We start from the raw sequence: 22,995 nt of genomic DNA on the forward strand, positions 1-22,995 counted from the left end.
CTAGGCCCACTGACGTCAGCACCACCTTATCCAGATGTGGAATAGTGACCAGCAAAGCACAGCCCTAAGAGGTGGAACTGATCACGTAGAAACCCAACTTCCAAAACCAGCGACCACTAAATCACGTCAAGAAAGATTTCCGGGGACACTTGATGACACACAGACTGTGAGTCATTTTCATTTGATCTCCAGAGAGTAGGGAGGTGGGAATTGACAAACTGCAGTCAAGCAAGCTGGGATTGCTTATCTTTTGATTTCTTGATTGTCTGCCACTATTACAACAATTTTGCCCTACGCCTTTATCCTGTTGTTCTGTTTGTAAAATAAAGCCTTTCAACCACCTCATCTGAGTCTCAAGTTGTCTCTTGAACCATCGGCCATGAAAGCCCACAGAGACTACTTATGGGGTCATCAACCATTTTGGGACCCTGAGCCCCAAATGATAGTCACAGAGGCCTCCTTGAAAGGCTGTGGTACTCCTCTGAATGATCTGATGGTGCATATACTGTGGTTCTTGTTGTGGCTATGGAACAAATAAACCTCCCTTTACTACAGGCCATCAGACTGTCCCTGGTTGCTTTCGTTCTGTCCATGCAAGGCACAAGTGTCCAGATTCTGATGGACAACAATGTGGCCAGCAATACCTCAATGGGAAAGGTTATGTGGTTTGCTGGCACTGCGCAGGAAAGCATTATGGCTGTGGTCTTGGGCTTTGGAGAATGACGTCTCCCTGTTGGCTGCCCATCTGGCCAGGACAGAGAATGCTGTTGTGGACACCGTGAGCAGGCATTTGGCTGCCTCACACAAATGAGAGCATTGTCAGGAAGTTCTGGACAAGTTCATCAACCATTGGGGGACTCCTCAGGTGGACCTCTTCGCCACCAGTGTAAAGCAGAAGTGTAAGTTGTTTGGCTCCAGGAAAATTCCGCTTTGGGTAGCTCTGACAGACGCATTGATTCTCGATTGGAGCGTCTATCTCCTCAGATTCCTGTGGTATCATTCAATTACGAAGCCACAAAAAATTTCAAAGATGAAAATACAGAATTTCAAAATACAAAATTCTCTTCTATTATATAGGGGGTGATCGGGTAATAAACAATATATAGGGAGTATGAGGGAGGGCTGTGGGGGTCTCCCCCTGCATTTAAGTGCAGGGAAATGTGAGAGGAAAGAAATTGGTATTTTAATTTTTCCATTTTCTTTTTTGAAAGTGATTACATAGATCTGATTTCCGTCATACCACATGTTCTAAGGAGAATGCAGAAGTTTGGACTAAGCCTGATTTTGACCTCTCCAGACTTGCCCTGGAGTACATGGTCCCCAGAGTTTCTGGGCATATAGATCCGTCGTTCCTGACTCCTTCTGGTGAGGGTGGATCTGCTTTCACAGTTAAGCGGCATGGTCCTCCACCCAAACCTCAACAGTCTCAGCCTTCAGGCCTGGCTGCTCGGAGGCTGGGGTACAATGAATGGAATCTGTCCGATGACATCCTGGATGTGGTCCTTTTTGCCAGAAGACCAGGCACCAAGTCTGTGGTTAGATGATGAGAGATCGAAAACCTATGAAAGCGTGCTTTGATTTTTTTTCATCTGGGCGGCCACCGGCTGAGCCTTTAGCATGATATGAGCCATAAGCAATTTGGTGTTATCCTTCTCATCCAACAACAAGCCCAAATAATTAAGGGTCTCAATAGGGGTTAATACCCGTTGGTCACTTTCTAAGTATAGCCCATTCTCTTTCTTGGATTGCTGATCAGTTTTTCTTTCATTAAGGCAGAGCTCATTCAACAAGGAATATTCTGGTATAGCGTTGAATTTCCTCTGCAACTCAACCTGGGTCCTTTCTAGGAGGAGAAATCTTGAAGAAGCAAAATCTCTGCGTGACAGAAAACCCCCCAAATCAGACAGTTACAGATTGAACAGGCAGGGAGCCAAATCGCAGCCCTGACAGAGACCTCTCTCTCAGCCTGAATGCTCCCAGTCTAGGATCCCTGCCAGCTCAATCTAACCTGTAAGAGAGTGTGTTCATGTAGAGCAACCAGGATAGTCAACAAATGCCTAGGGATCTGCCAGTGCCTTAGCTTGCACCAGAAAAGATATTGATGCAGTAAAAGGCATGTGCATAGTCTATTGCTGCCATGAACAATGGGGGGCTCCTAGTTCTTCCAGATTCATCTCTTAACCAGCCAACAACAATTCCATTTAGTTCAGTGCCGAGGCCTTTTACGAAAACCTGTCTGATATTTCTGGAGTCAACCACTGGCAGTAGCCCAGTTGATCAATTCTTCCAGAACTAGTCCTGCAAAAATCTTGCTTTCACTATCCAGAAGGGAAATAGGTTGATCATTGTCTGGTCGAGCCCTATGCCCCCTCAAAAAATGGGCACGATAACAGCACTAGACCAAGAGGTTAGAATTTTGCGGTTCTTCGACACCTCCAAAAAACAAAATGAACGGAATTAGCGGCCACATCTAAGGATCTGATTTTAATACGGCATTGGATAGACCATTTAGTACGGCCGCCCTCTAGCTCGATCATTTCCTATTGATTATGTAGCCAGTGTTAAATCTCACAAACTTTCTGCCACTTCAAATTCTATTTTACGTGTGGGCTTCCTATAAATATCCTGGAAATGGGCTACCCACTCCCCTTCAGATATGGGATTGCTTTGAAGGTGCTCTTCCGATAAATTAATAGCATTTATCAGATCCCAAAAGTTTCTATAATCATGGTGAAGCAAAATCTCGAGCATTCTGAACCCCTTCTTGTGAGCTTGGATGAATGTATAGCTCCTCGTCCAATTTGAATGTCAATTTTAGTTTCACTTTAGTCAGATATATCACTGGGCCATATGCACATTTCCTTAGTGCCCGGAGACCCATTCGTAGCACCCTCTTTTTTAGAGCATCAAAAGGATGAGTATTCTTGTGGTATTTCTTGCTTCTACCCCTCGAGTTACAATTAAATATGTCTAAGACGGCTTGCAATAAGGCTAGTGTGATGGTTTCTCGCTTCTGTTCTAATGTAGTTAACAATGTACAATCATGAATTGCCTTATTATATTTGGCCACATTGCCGATATATCTGAAATTCCTGTTCCCACTCTGTTGTGCAATAAGATTTGAGAGACTGGGCATGATGGTAGGAGGCACTTCAAACCCCATTCTCAGCGTTATCATGTGGTGGTCACTCAACTCGGACTGTACAACCCTCATTTCCTCACAATGATAAAACGGAGCCGTCGAGAGGGCGAAGTACTCAAAAAAGGAGGACTTCTGACCCGATCTCCACATAGACTTGGGCGGAACATCCCCAAATATGCATCTGTTGGTGATTTTCAGATTTCAAGTAGCAAAGAATTCCACTCAGTCTGCCATCAGCTAATGCTCTATAATTTGATGCCTGCTTCCCCGGCTCTTGATCCCCATTTCCCTCCATTACTGACACACAATCAGCATTTAAATCTCCTGACACCATGATTTATGTCCCATGACTGTCACAAAGAAACGGCTCACAGGAGGTACCCAAATTAATCAAAATATTTTCAACTGCAACACAGCTTGGATTGCTATAAATGTTCACCAGCAGAACAGACCATAATTATGGTATTCCCATTAAAACAATCTTTACTGCCAAAAAGTCCGTAAAGGTAGTCAGAAAGAAATTCAGATTCCTGCAGCATAGTGTTCTTTACCACTAAGCCCCCCCAAAGTTCTTCCCCGCCAGACAACTCTTTGCTACTTTTTGGTAGATCGTGTGTCCATCAATAGTTAGAGGGTCATAGCCACAGCTCCTGCAAGAACATTGTCATATTTCTCGAAATAAATGTGCCTATCGTTAGTCCCCAAAAAGCTGTTAAAACTGTGAGCGTTCCAACTCAGGATGCAAAGATTTTCTTATGTGATTTTTTGGCTAAAGACCAGTTCCACAGTCCCGCAATTTCCTTTTGGAGCGACCGAGTGAATCCTCGATCCAGTGCCACTCTTGGTGATCTTTGTTGGACCTCTCAATAGGCGGCTCGACAAATTCTACCCTCCTGCCATCACCATTCGTGGAACAATAAATCTTTACCGGCCTTCGGGAACCCAGTTTGAAAGGTCCAGCTTCCGATTTCCCCTTTTCATCAGGGGCAAACTGCTCTCCTTGATGGACACTTCACAGGTTATATCCTGATGATCTTAAAGAATCAATTTCAGAGAAGATCATGGACACCACACTTCTTGACTTGTAGTCCAACTGCCCCGTAATCTGTTTTGTCGTTATATGGGAAGTACACTCTATCAATATCTTTTGACCAGAGCAGTCTCAGCTGTGGTATCTCATGAAGGAGATTGATCACACTACATCTGTTGAGCAGTATCCCGCGTTGTCCGTCTTCTAGTCTTTCCAAAAGAAGTCTTGTGGAGTGCTTGTGTTCTCACCATGTGCCCCCAGAATACCACTGCCATTGCTAACAACCACATCATATAGGAAACTAGTGGCTCTACAAAAGCCTCAAGCTAGGAGACATTGTTTCAGGCATCTATTGGAAAAACCTGCCAAATCTCATTTTGTGACAGTCAGCCAGATTAATAACAGCTTTTAGCCTGCTACAACTTAACAATTTAAATGACTGAATGTCCAATTCTGCAGAAATTGCAGCAATAGAAGTGGAATACAGGAGCGCCCATTACTTGCTTTGCCTAACACCGTTATAGGTACTGATTGGTTTAGTATAGTTTGCTCTACCAAATCAAAGCTGTGCCCAACTATCTATAAAGAGTTCTTTCAAGATAGCAAGGGTTCTAGCATTCAATCCCATGTTATTTAATTCATTAATTTGGCAATGACGCTCCACCCAATTGGATGTTGCCAAGAAACCAACAAAGCCTAAAAGCAAATGCTTCTTTCTGGTGGAATATCTCAGGGTATCCCATAAGATGTTGTGATAGTGATCGTTCATGCTTTCCCCTAGAGGAGTGACTTTTTCTCCTGTGGGATTACATTAAATGTATCAATCCAATTGTCTAAGTAATTCAGAAGGCCTATCTTCCAGTAGATTGATCCTTTGCCGCCTTATCCATCAGGTTGCTACGCTCAGTCTTTTGCAGCCGCTTCTCCCTGTGGAGCCTTTAATTTCCTGGACCTATGCATCGTTTGAAACCTAATGGAATCTGGATCCCACTTCTGGACCGAAGTCTGCCCAGACTATCAATTTTAGCATAGCAGCACATTAGAGGTAGAGAGATCAGTAAGGACTAACTTGGGAACCACCCCACCCTTTTCTTGTTCATGCTATTGGGGACCCCATTCTTCTGTTTGACCAGTGCTATGGGTTAAATTGTTTGTCTCTTCTTGTTCAACAGAGTTTTCATTTTTGTTTGGCTTTGTATCTACCTGTGCCATTTTTATTCCTTATTTTGTCTGTTCTTGTTCACCAAGTTGGACGAACGAGTGTGTTTTACAAAAGTAAATGTAATCATAAAATCACATAAACATTTGGACGTTGCATTAGCAAGTGAGAACAAGTGATGTGGGGCAGGACTCCTCTCTGCACTCCATTTTACACAATGGTCATAAGAGTTATGTTTTCTATGATGCAGACACCAAACAACTATTGAGTCTCAGTTAAAACAGGGACAGAGAAGAAGTCTATCATTTGGGGTTTACTTAGTAAATGCCCACAGGTACCTCATCAAAGTCTGGGCCTGACCATCGAAGGTAGCAATAACTATTTTCTTTACCTCTGTGTGAGACACATCACTGACAGAAACACTGAGCTCAAAAGATTGGGTTCTTACCCCATAGTTGTATAGCCCCAAAGGGAGTGGATTACTATTGTCTCTAATCAAAAAATGTTTACCTGGGGCTAATTTGAAAACATATTGCTGAGACCACCAGGGGCAGGGATTGCAATCGCTGCCCGAACATTGGCTCTGATGCCCGTGGGCACTATTGTGATGAAATTGAGATAAAGACGCATTCTGGGTAGGGCAGCACACAGAAGTTCTCCTATGAATGGTGGGTGAAGTGTGTGAACCGGAGAAATAGTGAAGAAGCAGTTGGCACAGCGTTCAAAGCGGACAGGTGCTGCAGCCTGCTAAACCTTGTGGAGAAGAGACCTGATGCTGATGGGGCAAGGGGAGACTGCCAGCATGTCACACCAAGCTGGTGCAGTTGGCCCAGAGCCATTGAGGAGCACACAGGAGCAGGCTCCACAGGTGCGAAAAGGGGGACAATACCTCCGATGGCAAGTGGTGGAGGAACCCGCAGGACACCCCAGCAAGGCACCGGAAAAAAATAATCACAAGTGGGGCTGTGCGCCGGCAACTGGACAGGGCCAGGTGGTGTGAGCGTGCCAGTGAGACTGCACTGAGAGACCCTCTGCAGCGGCCCGCTCACACAATGTAGACCGCTGGATCACGACAGAGGAGAGCGGGGACCCGGGTGCACTATCTCCACCCGAACTGTTCAGAAGATGTCTCACAAGGAGAAGCTGTCCGCTCTTTACCCACCAAGGAAGAGAGTCCCCAGAGGATGGTGTAAATGGTAAGGAGTCCCCAGCCGCAGACCCACGGGTGAGACCCACTAGCTGGCAGCCAGTGGACCCAGTGGTGACTGCCCCGTGGGGCGGGTTCAGGGAAAGGGCTTCTGCACGGAGAGCTTACATACTTTAGGATACCTCTCACAGGCCCTTAGACTGCAGTGGGGGGCAATGGATACCAGAGAAAGGCTACCACTGAAGTCAGATTGCCCAATGCCCCCCAGTTAGAAGAAAAGGGTCACAGTGAGCCTGCGGTGAAACTGTGGGGCTGAGATTTCAAAGAAGGGAAGACGACCCACAGGCCCTTGCCCAGGATACCCAAGAGGGGGTTGGCTACATGAGACCCCAGCAGGAACTGCTAGTGGAGGATCCCAGGAGCCCAGCCCCAAGAGAAGTGTGGGAGCCCTGCTAGGGCAGAACAGTTGTGTGAGGGAACAGGGCAGGGGAAGGTCACCTGTAGCCAAAAATGGGAGGGGCATCCACAAGGCTATGTAAGGCCACTTAGGACCTACTGGACCCACAGTGCAAAAGACCCTGGTGTCTGCCGGGCCCAAACCAGACACAAATGAGGAGGTATTCGGGGCACAGGACCCGATCCCGGGACGACTGCCCACAGTTTGGTGCTGGTGAAAGGACATACGGAGGGCCCCACACCCTGCAGAGGTAAGGTCAAGTTGGCAGTCGCTTAACTCCAAAGGTTTTGAAGAGAAGAGGCAAGAGTGATCGTGGGGACATGGCCCTCACTACGAACGCAGTGGGGGTAGAGTCCAGGGAGCACTTTGCAGGGATGCTGGCTGAAATAAAGGCCCTCTGGGGAGACATGCAGACCTCCATCCCTGAACTGCGTGGCAAAGTGGAAAAGATTGAGGGAAAGATGGAAAGGTTGGAAAACAATCAATTAAATGTAGACATGATAGAAATGAGGCTGGATGCCCGGATGACAGATTTGGAGCAGCTGGAGGAGGACATGACCTTAAAGCAAAATGATTTTGAAAATCGAGAACGGAGCAACAATATCCGGATACTCGGCCTGGCAGAGTAAGACAGTATGACCCCCACATAGGTGGCACATAAGGTACAGGAGACCATTTAAAAAAAAAATTATGGGTTATACAAAAAACCTTTTATCTCTCCTTGAGAATCATCTAAGTCGCATAAAAGAATTGTCCCACGTTAATAAAAAATAATTGATCATGATTGGAAGAAAGAAGTAAAGAGGTAAAGGAGTACAGGTGATAGAGTAGAGTCTGGAACAAGATGAGAAAAAATAAAAGGAAGGAGAGATAGTGAACCTTCTGTTTCAGTCTGAAGGGGGGAGAGTAATCCAGATGGAAAGAGCCCATAGAGGAGGTAGAGCATTTGGAAGGGGTCCTCGCTCTGTCATTGTTAAGTTCCTACACTACAAGGAGAAAACTGCGGTGCTAGCAAGAGCAAAGCAGGTGTGGGAGCTAGACTATAAGGGCTCCAAGATATAACTTTTCCAAAACCTGTCCGGAATGACATTGGTGCGCAGGAGAGAGTGCCACCCCTGGATCAATGGCTCGCAGGGAAAGGGGTCCGGTACAGGTGGGTCTACCCATTCGACCTACACTTTTAAATGGGAAAGGAAGAGTATAGGGTGCTGAGTGGAATATAAGTGGACCAGGTCTTGTAGCATCTGTAGAAAGGGCCAGACACAGAGGAGACTGACAGTCAACATATCTGTGTGGAGCATGCAGACCCAGACCCCTCTGAAGGACTCCCAAGACATAGAAGGGTTAAGGTGGGCGGGAAGTTCATGAAGCTAAGTGGTGCCTCCCTCACCAAACACCTGTGATGGTCGTTAACATGACGCTCAGTCCACAGCTGCACACATGACTCGTGGATACCGTAGACTGCAGCGATCAGACTATGAATCCCAGCAGGTCAGAACACCCCGGGTGGCCCTTTGCAATGAAGAGGGCTTCCCAACAGGGGTCAGGTTGTGTATCATTTGTAAAGTTTAATGGTTACCGTTAACTGTTGTTTTACAGGGATGGGGAACAATGGCAGAAGGGGCAGTTTACACTTTGATGAGTGAGGCACACGAGGAAATTCACAAATAGTCGAGGGCGGGAGCAGGAGAACAATGGGAGGGCGAACAGGGTCTCTATGGTAGATGTGACAAAGGGACTGAGGGGAGAATCCAGATTTCAGATAGGGACTCTCAATGTTGAAGGCCTCAACTCGCACACTAAAAGATACCTGGAGTAGGCATAGTAATACATAAACGCCTCTGCATGGCACACGTGCAGGCCTCTGCATTAATGGAGGGTAGACTCCTTCTTGTTTACGGTCAGCTAGATGGCACCTGGGTGGTGTTCGCCTCAGTTTATGCTCCCTTTGAGGGTCAGAGGACCTTTTACACAGTGGCACTGGATAAGATACTGGCCGTACAATGCAGTATGGTAATAGCTGGGGGAGACTTCAACTCCTAGGCAGACACACAGTGGAGCAGACTCTTGATGGTAAGGACACATGGGCATGGTTAGGTTGGTCCACGATGATGCATTTGGGAGTGCCCTTAATGATAGGCGTTATATTGATGTCTGGAGAGCAACACACCTTGGCCAGATGAGTTACACCTTCTACTCTAGGCCACATGACACCTTTACATGCATAGATTATCTCCTTTTTAGTCAAGAACATGCCTCGCGGGTGCACCATTGTGAGATTCATCCAGTGAGATGGTCGGACCATGCTATGGTTGGAATGGTGCTGGATATTGCTGAGCTAAGCAAAGTAAACTCTCATTGGAGATGTAACGACTCCCTTTGTAGAGACTCCGTTTACCACACGGTTTGGTGCCACAATGTAGGAATACTAAATGACACTGGGGATGTAGACAATATCACTGTGGGAGGTGGGTAAAGCAACCTGGAGGGACTACCTGATTAGTGAAGGTGCAAGAAGGAAAAGAGAGCATAGATTGATAGAGGACAGACTTTGCAGGAAGATTGTGGAGCTGGAGGAGAGCATGCATAGAGAAGGGCGATACTCAGAAGTGGATATGGAGCTTTTGTAGCAGAAAAGGGTGGAATCGAAAGCAATGGGAATGGGGGGACACAATTCAGAATCTACAAGTTCTTAAACAGAAGTTTTATGAGAACAGGGACAAGGCGGACACCCTGCTGTTGGCAAGATTAAGGGCGCAGAGAGCGGAAAGGTGGGTTGACGGGGTTAGGGACGACAGGGGGCTGTTGGAAACGACCAGCGTCGGACTGGCCTCATCGGCCAATCGGCCACTGGCCGATGGCCCTTGAGCACCTGGGGGGGCAGTTTTCATCAGCCACCCCCTGGGCCGGTTTTTGGCAGGTGTTTTTTGAGTGCATGACTGCATGTGCGTCGGGAACTGGGCTGGCCCTGTGCACTGCAGCAATAAAGCAAGGTAACAACGTGTGTGTGTTTACACGTTGTTACCTTGCTTTGATGATTTTTTTTGCAAATTGTTATTTGCATGCATTCGTCAAGGGCCCAGTCAGCCAGGCCATGGAGAGACACCATGGTAGCACTTTTTGTCAATTGTCTCGACACTCGAGACAATTGAAAAAAAGTGCTACGAATGTGCTATGAATTATCCGTGACTAATTCTAGCACAGTGAGCCGAGCGGGGGCTGGGCTCATGGGCTGAGGCCATAACAAGTACTTTAAGTTGCAAGAAACTTGTGCCTGGGCCGGGTCCTGGGGCTGGGGCCGCAGGGGGAAGGGAAGTTAAAAACCAATTAATGCAGGCAGCAGCGCCCGCACACAGAGACTTGGAGGTGCCAGAGAGGTCAATTCCGTGACGTGGGAGTGTTGTCAGTGTCACGTGAATATGGGCCTCTCTTGCTGCCTGCCGCCCGCCTGCGCATGATTTTGCACAGAGTCCGAGTCTCACTCAGAGACAGACACAGCCGTGCACACAGTGCAGCAGCAGGGCAGGGCACTGCACTGGCTGGCAGTCTGTGTTGCACTGAGGACAGGTGGACAGGTGGACAGGTGCACTGCAGGCAGCCAGGCACTGTGTGCAACAGGCACTGTTTGTTGCATAAAAAGCAATGAGGAACTGGAAGGCAACCGGATCCTGCAGCAGGTAAGTGTAGGAGAATGGGCTGCACAGCGGATGAGGTTGGGGGCTGGGGGGACACTCCTGGGGGCGTAGGCCGGACCCCTGAAACAGCCTGCTACAGTAGTACAGGGTGCTGGGGACCAAAAGACCGGCATTGCAGGGTCGGCGGCCGTCGGCCTTAATGTCCTAGATTCTGCACAGTCAGTCTTTTGTTGCCAGCATACAGACATAGATCCAGAGGCCCTCTTGTTTGATTTGCAGACCTCTCTTTGAGGTTTAGATTATGGATCGTGGATGGAATGGAATTCCTAGGCATTATTTAGTGAAAGTTAAGTGGCCCCCTTCTTGGTGGATAAAAGCACTCCCTGTAGCTCGCCTAATACTAAATCATTTATCTGGCAGTGTAGGAGATACTTGAACAGTGCAAGGGGAGGTAACCTGCAGTTAAATGAGTCGGTTGTTGAAATAGCCTGGCTAACGGCTATGTAATGGGATACTCAAATGTGTAGCCTGTTGATCTACGGGACTATAAGAATGTCATTCTTAAGAATTACTTTTGTTGTTGGCCTCAGACTACGATTGACTACTCAGACCGTGCATAATGTCATTAAAGGTGAGGTGAATTTAGCCGGCCGTAAGAGTTAGCAATGCATGCTATTATTGCAGTGAGTGACTAGGTTTTGCTGCGCAATGGCTAGATGTCAAGCGGCGTTGTTTTCGCTTGGCAGTGGCCAAAGATGGCTCTTGTGAGTTAGACTGGTATTTCAGTGAAAGTAGACATGCAGTTTAATTGATGCGGGAGGAGTGTAGATGCTGGAAAGACACTGAGACAGTCTAGGCATGCGACTGGAATGCAGCTTGTATGACCAAATGTCATGATGGCTTTGCTGCGAACAGGATGTGCAGGAAAGCAGTGAGACAGTTTTGCTGTGCAATAGATATCTGAGTAGTACACTTGAATTAACCTGGCTATGCATTTGGAGCATGGGTAATACAGGAGCTGGTTTTCATTCAATTTGTAATTTTACGGCGATGAGTCGTCACGTTGACATACGCGTAGGCTGCTCCCCGGAGGCAAATCTTTGTCATTTGCACGGACGAGTTCACTTTTGCACTGTTTCATTCAGCCGGCAGATACCATTTCATGCCAGCATTTGCACTGGCATGAAAAGCCATGTTAGCACAACTGCTGGAGTATTTGTATGGCAGAGAGGAAGGGTGGCAGTTGAAATACAAGTTGCATTTTGCCCCTCCTCTCCCTCATACAAATCAATGAAAATGGGCCGTGAGTGACTTAAGAAAACATGCGCAAAAGCCTTACCCACGGCTTTTGCACATGTTTCTTATGTTACGCTTCCATGAACATGAGCTCCAACGAGTTAATCTAGATATTAGTTCAGATAATACAAGAAATCAAGATTGATACAAAGAGTTAATCTAGGTATGTGGGTAATACAATGTCATTCTGTTATGCAATTGAAAAGGGATAATACAGTGAGTTGATACAGTTATGCAGTTTATATGCAAGTAAAAGAGTGACTTGTTCTAGTTATGCAATTGGTAAGTAGATACTAATATAGTGAGCCCATGAAACTAATTGTTGTGCAGGCAACACAATGAGGTAATCAAGCTATGTAGTTAATATGTGATTTATAACTGTGCTTTTGTTGGGCATGTACGCCCTGGGTGTGCAGGTAGACAGAAGGGTAATATAGCTATGCAGTAGGTTTATATGTTATATAGTAGTGAGTCATTGTAGTAATGTAATTGGTACGAAGCTAACACATACAACATTATCTGTGCATAAGATATGCAGGTTATGCACAGAGTCCCTTTAGCTGTGCTTTGGGCATAGTGGTGAGCAGTAGGTAAGAATAACGATGCATATGCTGTGCTGGTATACAACGTGTCATTTAAGTGGTGGGACTGATGGTTACTGAAATTGCACAGGATTTGCTACGAACTAGACTTGCAGCTGAAACAATGAATCAATCTACATATGTAGGTAACACAAGTATGCAATCTAGATATGTAGGTAACACAACTATGCAAAGTAGACATGTAGGTAGCACAATGTACACGTAGCTTATCTTAATGTTGATCACTCAGTTTGTCTAAAGGTGACAGCAGGGGTAGAGCACCAAGTCTTGCAAGTGCCTTAAAATGTCTGCACCCAATTAAAAGCTTAGCTCTGTCAGTCATGAATGCAGGTGTGGACTTTCCCGGGAGGCCTCTGCACATTGGGCCTCTTTTGGGTGGTACCAACTTTTATTTCCACATGTTCTCATAAGGAAATGATTGGGCTTGCTGAAAAAGTGTAATATGGGGCCCTTTTGAAAATTATTTCCAGGGCCTCTTTTGGTTCCCAGTGAAGTCCACCCCTGGTGGGTGTTTTATGTTAATGAGGTTTTACAAAGTGCAAAACAATTCCCAAAGCCCTTAAATAAATAATGACCTGGGGATGCAAGTTGCTGCTTGCATGAGCGCAGCTACTCAAAAGTCTGGGACAGGTACTCAATACTGGAGTGCATTGGGTTCATTTATGGTGATTTGGGGAGTACAGCATGCTCAACACTTCAAAGTTTTTGGGGCGGCTAGTGTTCTGTAGTGTTTACCATACTACTGGATTGTATATATGGTACCGCAATGATACAATGCATTTGTAATGGGAGCATAAAACTACAAGCACCAGAATGCAGAGAAACTCAGGTTGCCCCTTTCTCAGCTGACTTGGGGCATAGTTATGTTATCAAACTGCCATACACCAACACTCTGTTCTGCATCCTGCTCCAAACCGTAATCTGATCATCGTGATGCTGTGACTCTGAGTCGGAGATGAAATATTCCTGCTCATTGCAGCTAAGAATATCATCAATGTTTCGGTTTCAAGGTGTTAAATCGGTTGCTCTCTGAGACCATGTGTTCACATTTTTCAGAAGCCAACTGTAATTATACACTGACAAGTTGTCAGTCACACCTGTGTGCTGTGTGAATCACAAACCTGAGACCCCTCTTTATCCAATTACAACATCGACATGTTTGGATGCACAAAGCTCACAGTTCTTGCCCGTGGCCTCCCTGGTGCAGTGATGTCTGTTATTAAACGTTACTGCCTCCTCTTTGTATACAAAGAGGAGGCAGTATTTATACACCCAGGCCCTCTTCTCTTTGCAAGTAATCAGTTAAGTTGTCCAACCCAAAAATGAAGGGATGGAGAAGATACAATGGGTTGCCCCCTCTCTACTCTCTCTCATTCCCTGTATTTATTTATTTATTTATTGAGCAGTTGTTAGGTGATTATACATCTAATAAATTGTGTATATTTGTGTAGAGTCAGAAGCAGGGACGTGTGTTCTATGAGTGTAACAGCTCGCTGGAAGTGTGCGCAGTGATCAAAACCTTACCCTAACAGCCCCAACCTATCCATAACCTCTCGCTAAACCTCATTCCGGTTTCCCTACCCCACCTTCCTAGCAAACCATCATCACCCTAACCCTCCTTCCCTGTTGGGATTGTGGAGCCCTGTATAAGCATCGACATGCAGCAGGTCCCAAAACTGCAGTGTGGGTGGTAGGTTCATGCCACTCCTGCGCCATCGGAGCTGTGGACCCTGTCACAGAACTGTATGCAAAGTTATGTTATTTTATGAGTTGTGTTGTAATGTAACAGACACTCCATAAGTAGCATTTTCTTTAAAGGATTCACAGATGATGGTTTGAGGGCCACTTTTTTTGAGGCAAGGATAGGGCCACTTTTTTGAGGCGAGGTGTGGGCCACTTTTTTTTGGGGCGAGGGGTGGGCCACTTTTTTTTGGGTGTCCGGGCCTATTTCTTGTCCCAATCCGACCCTGGAAACGACACCTGAAGGAATTACGGAATGCTTTGCACAATATTACAAGGTGCTTTATACGAGCATGGGGGGCACAGATCAGGTGGAAACAGTCGAATTTGTGAGGAGACTGAATATGGAGAAATTCAGGGAGGAAGAGGTTCTCTCCATAGAAGTCCTGATCACAGCCGAGGAGGTGCTGGCAGCAATTAACAGACTACCTAGTGGGAAGGCCCCAGGGGAGGACAGATATACTGTAGGCTTTTATAAAAAGGTTTGCTACGGTTCTATTATGGGAGACGGAAGGATAGAAGGAATTTGGGTAGGAGAGGCTGACAATAAAGTAAGCATGTATGCAGATGACATGCTCCTCTATCTAGCTAACCGGCTGACTACGATTCCGGCCATACTACATGTGCAGCAGGAATGCGGGTGGGTTTCAGGCTTCAAAGTTAACACTGACAAGTCGGTACTCTTTCCGTATAGTAGAGAGGGTGGGGCAAAAGGGGAAAACCTCTGAAGTTTGGGAATTCCCATTGAGGAAGTATTTACGTATAAACGTAACAAAGGACACCAAAGATTTATACAAGGGTAACTTCCTGCTTCTACTAAATACCCTGTTTGCGGACCTGGCTAGATGGCCTGATATGACCCCATCATGGCTAGGATGCCTACATGCGGTTAAGGTGACGCTGCTTCCAAAGGTGTTCTACCTTTACCAGATGCTCCCCAATGACATGTCAAGGGAGCACTTAAAGGTCTAATCGATCCATTCCTGAGGCAGGGGCAGAAACTAAGGGTGCCGTACGTAACCTGAAACAACCCAAGGAAGGTGGTGGTGGGGAGAGGTGGGACTTCCCGAAATGTGCAACTATTCCAGGGCAGTGAGTTCCGGGCACTGGTGCCTCACCCGAGAGAGAACACAGAAAAGTAGTGGGTAGGGACAGAAAACTATATGGTGAGCCCGGTAACAGTTGTGAGTGGTTGGGCCCTCAAAATGGCGATACCCCATAAGGCGCTGCAGCATTGAGCATTGGGTCCACTGTGGAGATTATGGTAGGTGAAGTCGGAGATGAAGGGTGTAACCACATGGCCATCGCCACTAAGCTATATATGGGCCCCCCTCCCATCAGAGATGACATTCTGGAACACCTACAGTTCTAAAAGTGGTTTGAAGCAGGGCCGTAGAGGGTAGTGCAGTTGGTTAAGTTTATAACTTTGGCAGAACTACAGGCAGGGCTGCACCTGGAGGTGCTCTCCATCTTTCACTTGATTCGGCCGAAGGGGGTGTTGTCTGAGAAATGGAGCGAGAGTGTGCAGAGAGAACTGATGTGACAGAAACCATTCTCAGTATTGTCACATCTACAAAGGGCCTGATATCTTTTATATACACAGTTGCTGGGCATAAGGGGAGGAGGGACAGAGCCATTAAAGAAGAGATTGGAGAAGGATTTAGGGAGGGAGCTTGATGAGCAACAGTGGGAACGCGCATAGGACATTGATAGCCTGCCAATCTAAATCATACAGCCTGAAGCGCTTGTATAGATGGCAATATGCCCAAGACCGCCTTTCAAAAATGTATGCCGGAGTGGATACATCATGATGGATGGGATGTGGTGAGAGAGCGGACTACTGGCACATGTGGTGGCCGTGTCTGAGGGTGCAGTGCTTCTGGAAGGAGTTACTGGGATGGGTCAAGGATTAAACGGGATACTCAGAGCCAGGGATCCTTGGCTGGTATTATTCAGCCTAGAGGAGGGGGAAGAGGGCTCATCACATCTCCCACGCTCCTGGCAGCCACAGTGTTTATGGTAATTAGGTGGAAATGCCCCGAGTTACCACGTGATGCAATGTGGGCCATCAAAGCTAGGGAAGTATACAAAATGGAAAATCTCACAGGAGCCATTCACGATCTCCACCCCGCAAGGGAAATGGAATGGGCTCCCTTCCTCAGAAAATACTGTTCACGGCCAGAAGTTGATACTGCCGTGGGAGCAGGGGGGCGGGGGGTCCAATGATAGGGGTGAGGGACTGAGGCACACACTGAGCCAATGAGGATGATTACTCTCAAGTCGTGAGGGATGGTAGTGATGGGGGTCTGCAACCCCCAGGGGAGGGTCATTGAAAAGTAAAACTACTTGCACTAATCGACAATAAGGCTAAGCAGTGATGTAATGTTTGGTTATAAGTTGCAAATGTGCAAAGTAAAATAAAGAATTAAAAAAAGAAATACCGAACAGAAAATGTTATAAATACAACATGTGTATTTTATTATTATTATTTTATTTTCATACTGCACCAATTTACCACCTTATTGGAGTCAAAGCGTGTAAACCTTGCCCGTGCTAAGGAGCCATCTGTTCTACTCAAGGACTGCAGGACCATAGTCTCCAGGAAGCCATTGTGTTATAAAGAGCAAATGCAAGGCTGTGTTGTGGCTGTAAAAGTGTGCTTTATCAATAAAAAAAAGGAGCATATGTAAGTGATTTGGGGAAGGAAAGAAATTGAAAGTATCTTACAGTGCATATGTAAGGTGTGGGTGTGTGAGGGACATCGAGATGTGCTAGGGCAATCTTAAGTGTTTTGCGGGCAAAGTGTTTTTGAAAAGGGTAAGCCTGGTCGGCTTCCCAAAAGCCTGGGGGCAGGAGATGCCATAACCCCAAGAGCGTGTGTTACATATGTAGAGATAATTGAATTAAGTAGAGTCAATTGTGAGAAGGCTAGATTGAGAATGTGAAGACTATGAATACGGTTAACAAAATCACATAAGAAGGTGGCAGTGCCATCACCGGCAGGCATGGCGCACCGATGCGCTGTATATCACCAGTAGCACCTGTGAATAAGCCCACACGGGGGCAAGAGGCTAAAGAAAATTATTTTTAAATGTAATTACCTTCAGTCATTACGAATACGTCATCAACAATGGAAGCAGATTCGCTGTCGCACACACAGCGTCGCAGAACTGACTGAAAGGAAGTAGGTTTTTTTTAATACATAATTTATTTTAGCCTTTAGCACCAGCATCTGCTTACTCACGGGTGTTAATACAGCATGGCGAGGAAGGGGAGAGCAAGGGAGGCATAAAGTGAGGGGCGTGCAGCACTGCAGGTCCTCAGAACGCGGGCTTATTCTCAACAATACAGCCTATGTTCCGAACTCCTTGATTGGGGAGCGCCCCAGCCAGGGTGCCAATAAATGAAATACTATGACAGATCTAAAGAATTAATTCTTGCAATGTTTACAAAACATATTGTAACTACACAAAACCTTCTGCTATAAAAAAAATATATTGTTTAGGAGAAAAAAATGCAAAACTGTTCCTTCATTACTGTTTATATCCGGACATCAGAATACTTTGCTAGCTACGATTTCATTACAAAATATTGACAGAGTTTTCAAAAGATCAGCTCGATTTTTTGGCTAGTGAGAATTCCATCTTTATGTGCCATCCTTCTTCAAGATCCAAACAACGCAGTTTTGCTGTCATTGTTATGATCTGTAAATTAATATTAAAAGAAGTTCTTGTTGGAATTTTAATTATCAATGTGTTTTTTATATGCTTAAACTATTATCTCTGTGCCTGCGTGTTCTGCTGTGCGGTGACTTGAATTTATTGGCCGTGCACATTGAATCTGCCTGTCTTTAAATAGGGCCCATTTGGTGGTGATTGATCTACAGTCATCAAAGAAAAAGAATAAAAGTTCTAATTATGAAGACATACATGAGGCTGAAGTTTGGGTACTTTTCGATGTACTTGTTCGCTTTGCTCCCATACTCTGAATTCAGAGAAAACAATCTGGATTCCATACTACTCAAAGTTTGGGATGAGTCACTTTGTACGGTCCTGAGCACATGCAACAATCTTAGTCTTATTCATTCATTGTTTGCCCCATTTTGATATGATGAAAAACTCATTACTTCTGGAATGCTTCAGTCTTTTGCCAGTGCAGATCACAACTTCTATAGTGTTTTGGAAACTTCCTCTTCAATCATTCCAAATACTTGCGGATCCCCAAAGTGTCACCGGGCCCAGCAGTCCTTTATATCGTGAATATGACCACACTGATTTCTCTGTTCACCAAATTCCCTGTCATGTATTTGTAAGCAGATAACACTTGGGTCTATATGAGTATTCCTAATAAGTCCATCCTTTTGGACACATTATTTCTTGCTAGTATATTAAGTGAGATTCGTTTTGGGACAGCCACCTCCAGTTGATATTAAAAAACGGACAACGGTATCCTCCTTTGGCAGATGGGCAAAATAAATATCATCTCCTTTACAAAGGTGAAAGTAAAAAATATTGTTTTTATACAGTTTCCAACCTGATCCTGGCAAACCAGAGGCGCACATAGGTTAAGGGTATACATGTACAATGCCACCGACCTATGAGAATAATGCTGCTGTTCGCACCCCGGAATACAGGGTTTATAGTGTGTGCCTGAAACAATTGCTATTGCAATAGCCTCTATGAGAATGCAGGGTTGAGACTCCTTCAAGGTTGTCTGCGGTGAGCTAGACAATTGTCACAGCAGGTTATCTGACCACTATTGCCTATAATCCACCAGCTCAGGATATCTCCAGAAGATGATGGGTTGGTCATTGGTCTCAGCTCTCTAATCGTCTGATCTTTTGGTCGACTTTACCCCAAAGTGTAAATTGACCAATAAAAGGGTGGAGTCTTATACTTTGTAGGACAAAGAGCAGCATTAATGAGCCCTGAAGATTTATCAGGCTGATACGCTGGCTTTGTTCCAGCGGAAACAAAATCAAGATGTTTTGAAAACTGTCAGGAGATCCCAGCGCCCTGAGCCCATCTTATTGCTTTGTAGATTCCATTCAAGTGAATGTACTCACTCTTTAATTTCTTATAACTGTTCCAGAAAGCTCAAGGGTGGTTAGTAGTCTCTTCATTATATAATTTACTAGAAGATTTGGGTCCACGTTTATTGTTTTCCATGCTTGTATTTCTTCAAATATATTTGTTAATGAATAATCACTGCTGTTTCAGAGTAACCAGTGGATTAGAATGGTTTGCTGTAGTACCATGCTTATGTTGCTGCAACTCACAATATGGGGGTCATTGTGCTATCATATTACGGGATTTATGCACCTGTTATCTGAATTTAGACTGTGTGTGCGTGTGTGTGTATGTTTTGCTCGGCTTGTGACTCTGAATTTCTCTCGTGAAAACTCCATCAAAGTCTACCTTCCACTTCTCCGGTACATTCAAGGATTCCATGTCTTTATATCTGTTCATTTACATCTTTATGCGTTTGCATCGGGGTTTTGGTATGATTTGATTTAAACAAGAGCAATATTTATACCCATTATGCTTTTTATTGCATATTTTGCGTGTTCCCTTACAATGAGTATAATTGTTGTAAATGCACATATTAAATGTCCCCTATGCAAATACATTGATGTGAAACCATGTCACCCATTCATGTATTAAAAACTGCCAAGATTGTGTGTTCTTACAAATGTTAGTGACATGTAATATATGTTTTTCAAATATCTTCCAAAAAATGGAGCTTCTTTTTCAATGTGTGTAGGTATATAAACAGTGCTGTGCACCTCAGTGGGATTATCTTTCTAAAACTAGTGCTAATTCATAAGACCAACCTTTTTCAAGTGTTCCCCCAAACGTGCATGAATACATGATTTAAGTAGCTCTGTTTTAAGAGCTGATTATTAATGACGCATGAAGGATCGCACATGGGATTGGCAAGTACCCCATTGTGATAATGTTGATGTGAGGCACAACCCTGGCAACTCTTAAAGCAAACTTTGAACTGGTGAAGCCCCTGTTTTTTGCATCAAGTGGCATAGGGCATTGTTTAACACTTCTTGTCCTGGTAATCATCTCCTAACAGGGAAACGTCAGGCTCCAGTTTTTGATGTCTTTGAAGCATTCCTGAACACTGACAACATTCAAGTGTTTGCCAATGCTGCCACCGACTACATAATGTGCCTTATGAAGTTTGTCAAAGGATTGGGTACGTTGCATATCTTGGCTTCCGACCTTTTGTCATCTTAAATGTGAAGATATTTAGAATTGATGGTCTTTCCTCTGTATCATGTTCTCAGTCAGTAACAAAATTGTGTAATGAAGTCCTATGTGCTTCACGACCACAAAAGATGTGAGATGTCCCAATGGAGCCCGTATGAAAAGGGTTTTCAAATCGCAAACACAATCCTTTTCAAAATCTGTTAATTGCTAGGGATATTCATGCTACAGATGCTTTCTAGAGCCGGGAAAATATATGCAAACAAAACATGTGGAAAATGTGGTCGAAATTGTTTCATGATTTGTTGTAAAACTTTCATAAAAATTGCACGGCTGTGGATCGGCCAACAAGCTCGATCACCTTTTCCTTTCTTGCCTGTATCCACTGCCTATAGCCCACTGTACTCTATCTCTCCAAGGCCTTCCAAGTGTACCCTTCTAATTGTACACCCTCTTACTATATCCCCTTGTTGTACTTCACACTGTTGCTTAACAGCTAGGTTTTCGCTATGTAAATCCAGCACACACATCCATACATGTACACACTGGAAGAGATGTTAATGCAAACAACATGCCATGTTTTACATGGTTTATAAACCAAAAGAAACTGTAATCTTCTGGAGATGCTTTCTGGGCCTGCTCTATGTGCAGGCAATTCCCAGCCAATTTGTGAAGGAGATGGAGCATGGACTACCACAACCAGACTCACCAGGAAGGTCTTTCTTTCTGTCATCTCTGCTTTCTGTTTCTCCTCATTAAGTAAATAAAAGATTGTAGTAAATGTATGACTGTATAAACCTATGTTACTTTATTTTATTCTTCTTTTCTTTAAGAAACCTGGTATGTTAAATAATGTTTTTCATTTCCACATTTTTACTGTAACAGGGAAGATACCCCTTTTCCCAATGCCAAGTGTGGGCCTGAAGGCCGCAACATTGGCACCCCTTAACATTGGCAGCTGGACAGACACACAGTTCTCTCTGGTTGATTTGCAAACATTTATTACGCATATCTAATATATATGTGCAGATTTTCTAAATAAATACACACATGTTAACACTGGAGCTCATTTTGCTACATTGTGCAATTGTGCGGCGGGGGAGCTGTTACCTCTGGACATACAGGTAGGCAGCTCGCTGCTTTTTGGTCATTTGCAGGTCAGAGTGCAAATGTGCAGGGTAAAAGGCACGTGTGTGTATGCCGGCTTTTTCCCTGCATATTTGCACTCCGCCATGTAAATGAGTAAACGCTGCCTACCATGTGCGCATGGCAGGGGCAGCATTTAATTGTAATTGTAAATTCTGAATGCCATCCGAGCATGGTAGGTAGCTTTTTAATTCGAAATGCTGCCTACAATGCTCCCTATTAAGTGTGCCTGCTTCATGCTGGTGCATAATGCTGCGGGGCTCCGTGGGGATCCGCCTCATTTGTACCGGCATGAAAATGCATGCCAGCGCAAATGCTAAGGAATTTGCATGTTGGAGAGGAAGGGAGATGGCGGAAACGCAGGTTCTGTTCCGCCCCTCCTCCCCACCATACAAATGCATGAAAATGGTGTGTGACGTTAACGGAAGGGTGTACACCTTACACAAGGCTTTTACTCCTTCCATTAACATTTTGCCAAATGGAAAATGAGATCCTGTGTGACTGACACAATTGAAAACACATGTCTGTAAATCAGTAATTATACTCAATGTATGCACCAAATGCGTACCGTAGGCACACATAAAAATGACATTTGCATATCTGGGTGCTCCAGTGGTTGTATCAGGAGCGGACCAGGGTACATGCAATGGCAACTAATGAACCAATCACACCATCGAACCTTTGTGGTTATTTAAAGCCTATTCCAATGCATCGCCTGCAGTTTTATGCACACCTTATTTAGAGCTAAATGATCTAAGCATTAATTGTACAGAAACCTTGGACAATGAACCAAAATAGCCCATTGTCACAATGTGTGATCCATCCATTGGCAAATATTGTTGAAGAAAAAATGTATTTTGGGAAGAATACACAATTTTCTAAAATCTATATATATATATATGTACTGTATGCAGCAGGTAGACTTTGCACTTGTATTTATAGGAAATGCGGACAGGTTCTCTGTGTATTTGAATTCCATACATTAGGTTTTAAACTTCCACAGGCATCTTACATTTCAAACATCCCTAGGCATACATTTCACATATCGTAGTTTACATTCAGAAAGGCATGGTTTTGTGCATCAGCCACTTGGTATCTGAGCTAGGCACAGATCCCAAACATCCAGAGTTTAATGCTGTAGCTATTTTCTCTCCAAGCAGTACTTGCTCACGTCTACCGTCAAACCGATGGATAGATTTTCACCAAATTTGCGGCAGGAGCTGCGGTTTGGTCCCGAAAGCGTGCTTTTGTAAATTTGGTGTAAATCCGTCCAGTGGTTTTTTATAAAACGGCCCAAAAGTAGGTCAGAAAGAATTGGTGATATCTGGGTTCGGTCTGCGGACTCACTTCCCTGTTCGGTCCACGGACAGGCATCGATTGGTCTAGAGATTGACGTGATGTCCATGGACATCGGACACGCCCA

General features: G+C 44.9%; 1 protein-coding gene across 2 annotated transcripts in view; it reads left to right on the forward strand.

Moving 5' to 3' along the window:
* The window catches only part of ARFGEF3 (ARFGEF family member 3), a 1,236,769-nt gene that overhangs the window by 926,472 nt on the left and 287,302 nt on the right, over positions 1-22,995 (forward strand). For both annotated transcript variants that reach the window (XM_069608078.1, XM_069608079.1), the window contains exon 24: positions 20,293-20,415. In XM_069608078.1, coding sequence (XP_069464179.1) covers positions 20,293-20,415 — 123 coding nt within the window. The remainder of the gene's footprint in view (positions 1-20,292; positions 20,416-22,995) is intronic.

The sequence above is a fragment of the Ambystoma mexicanum genome, chromosome 4q, assembly GCF_040938575.1.
Source record: "Ambystoma mexicanum isolate Mex_15411 chromosome 4q, UKY_AmexF1_1, whole genome shotgun sequence".
Taxonomy (NCBI): Eukaryota; Metazoa; Chordata; class Amphibia; order Caudata; family Ambystomatidae; genus Ambystoma; species Ambystoma mexicanum.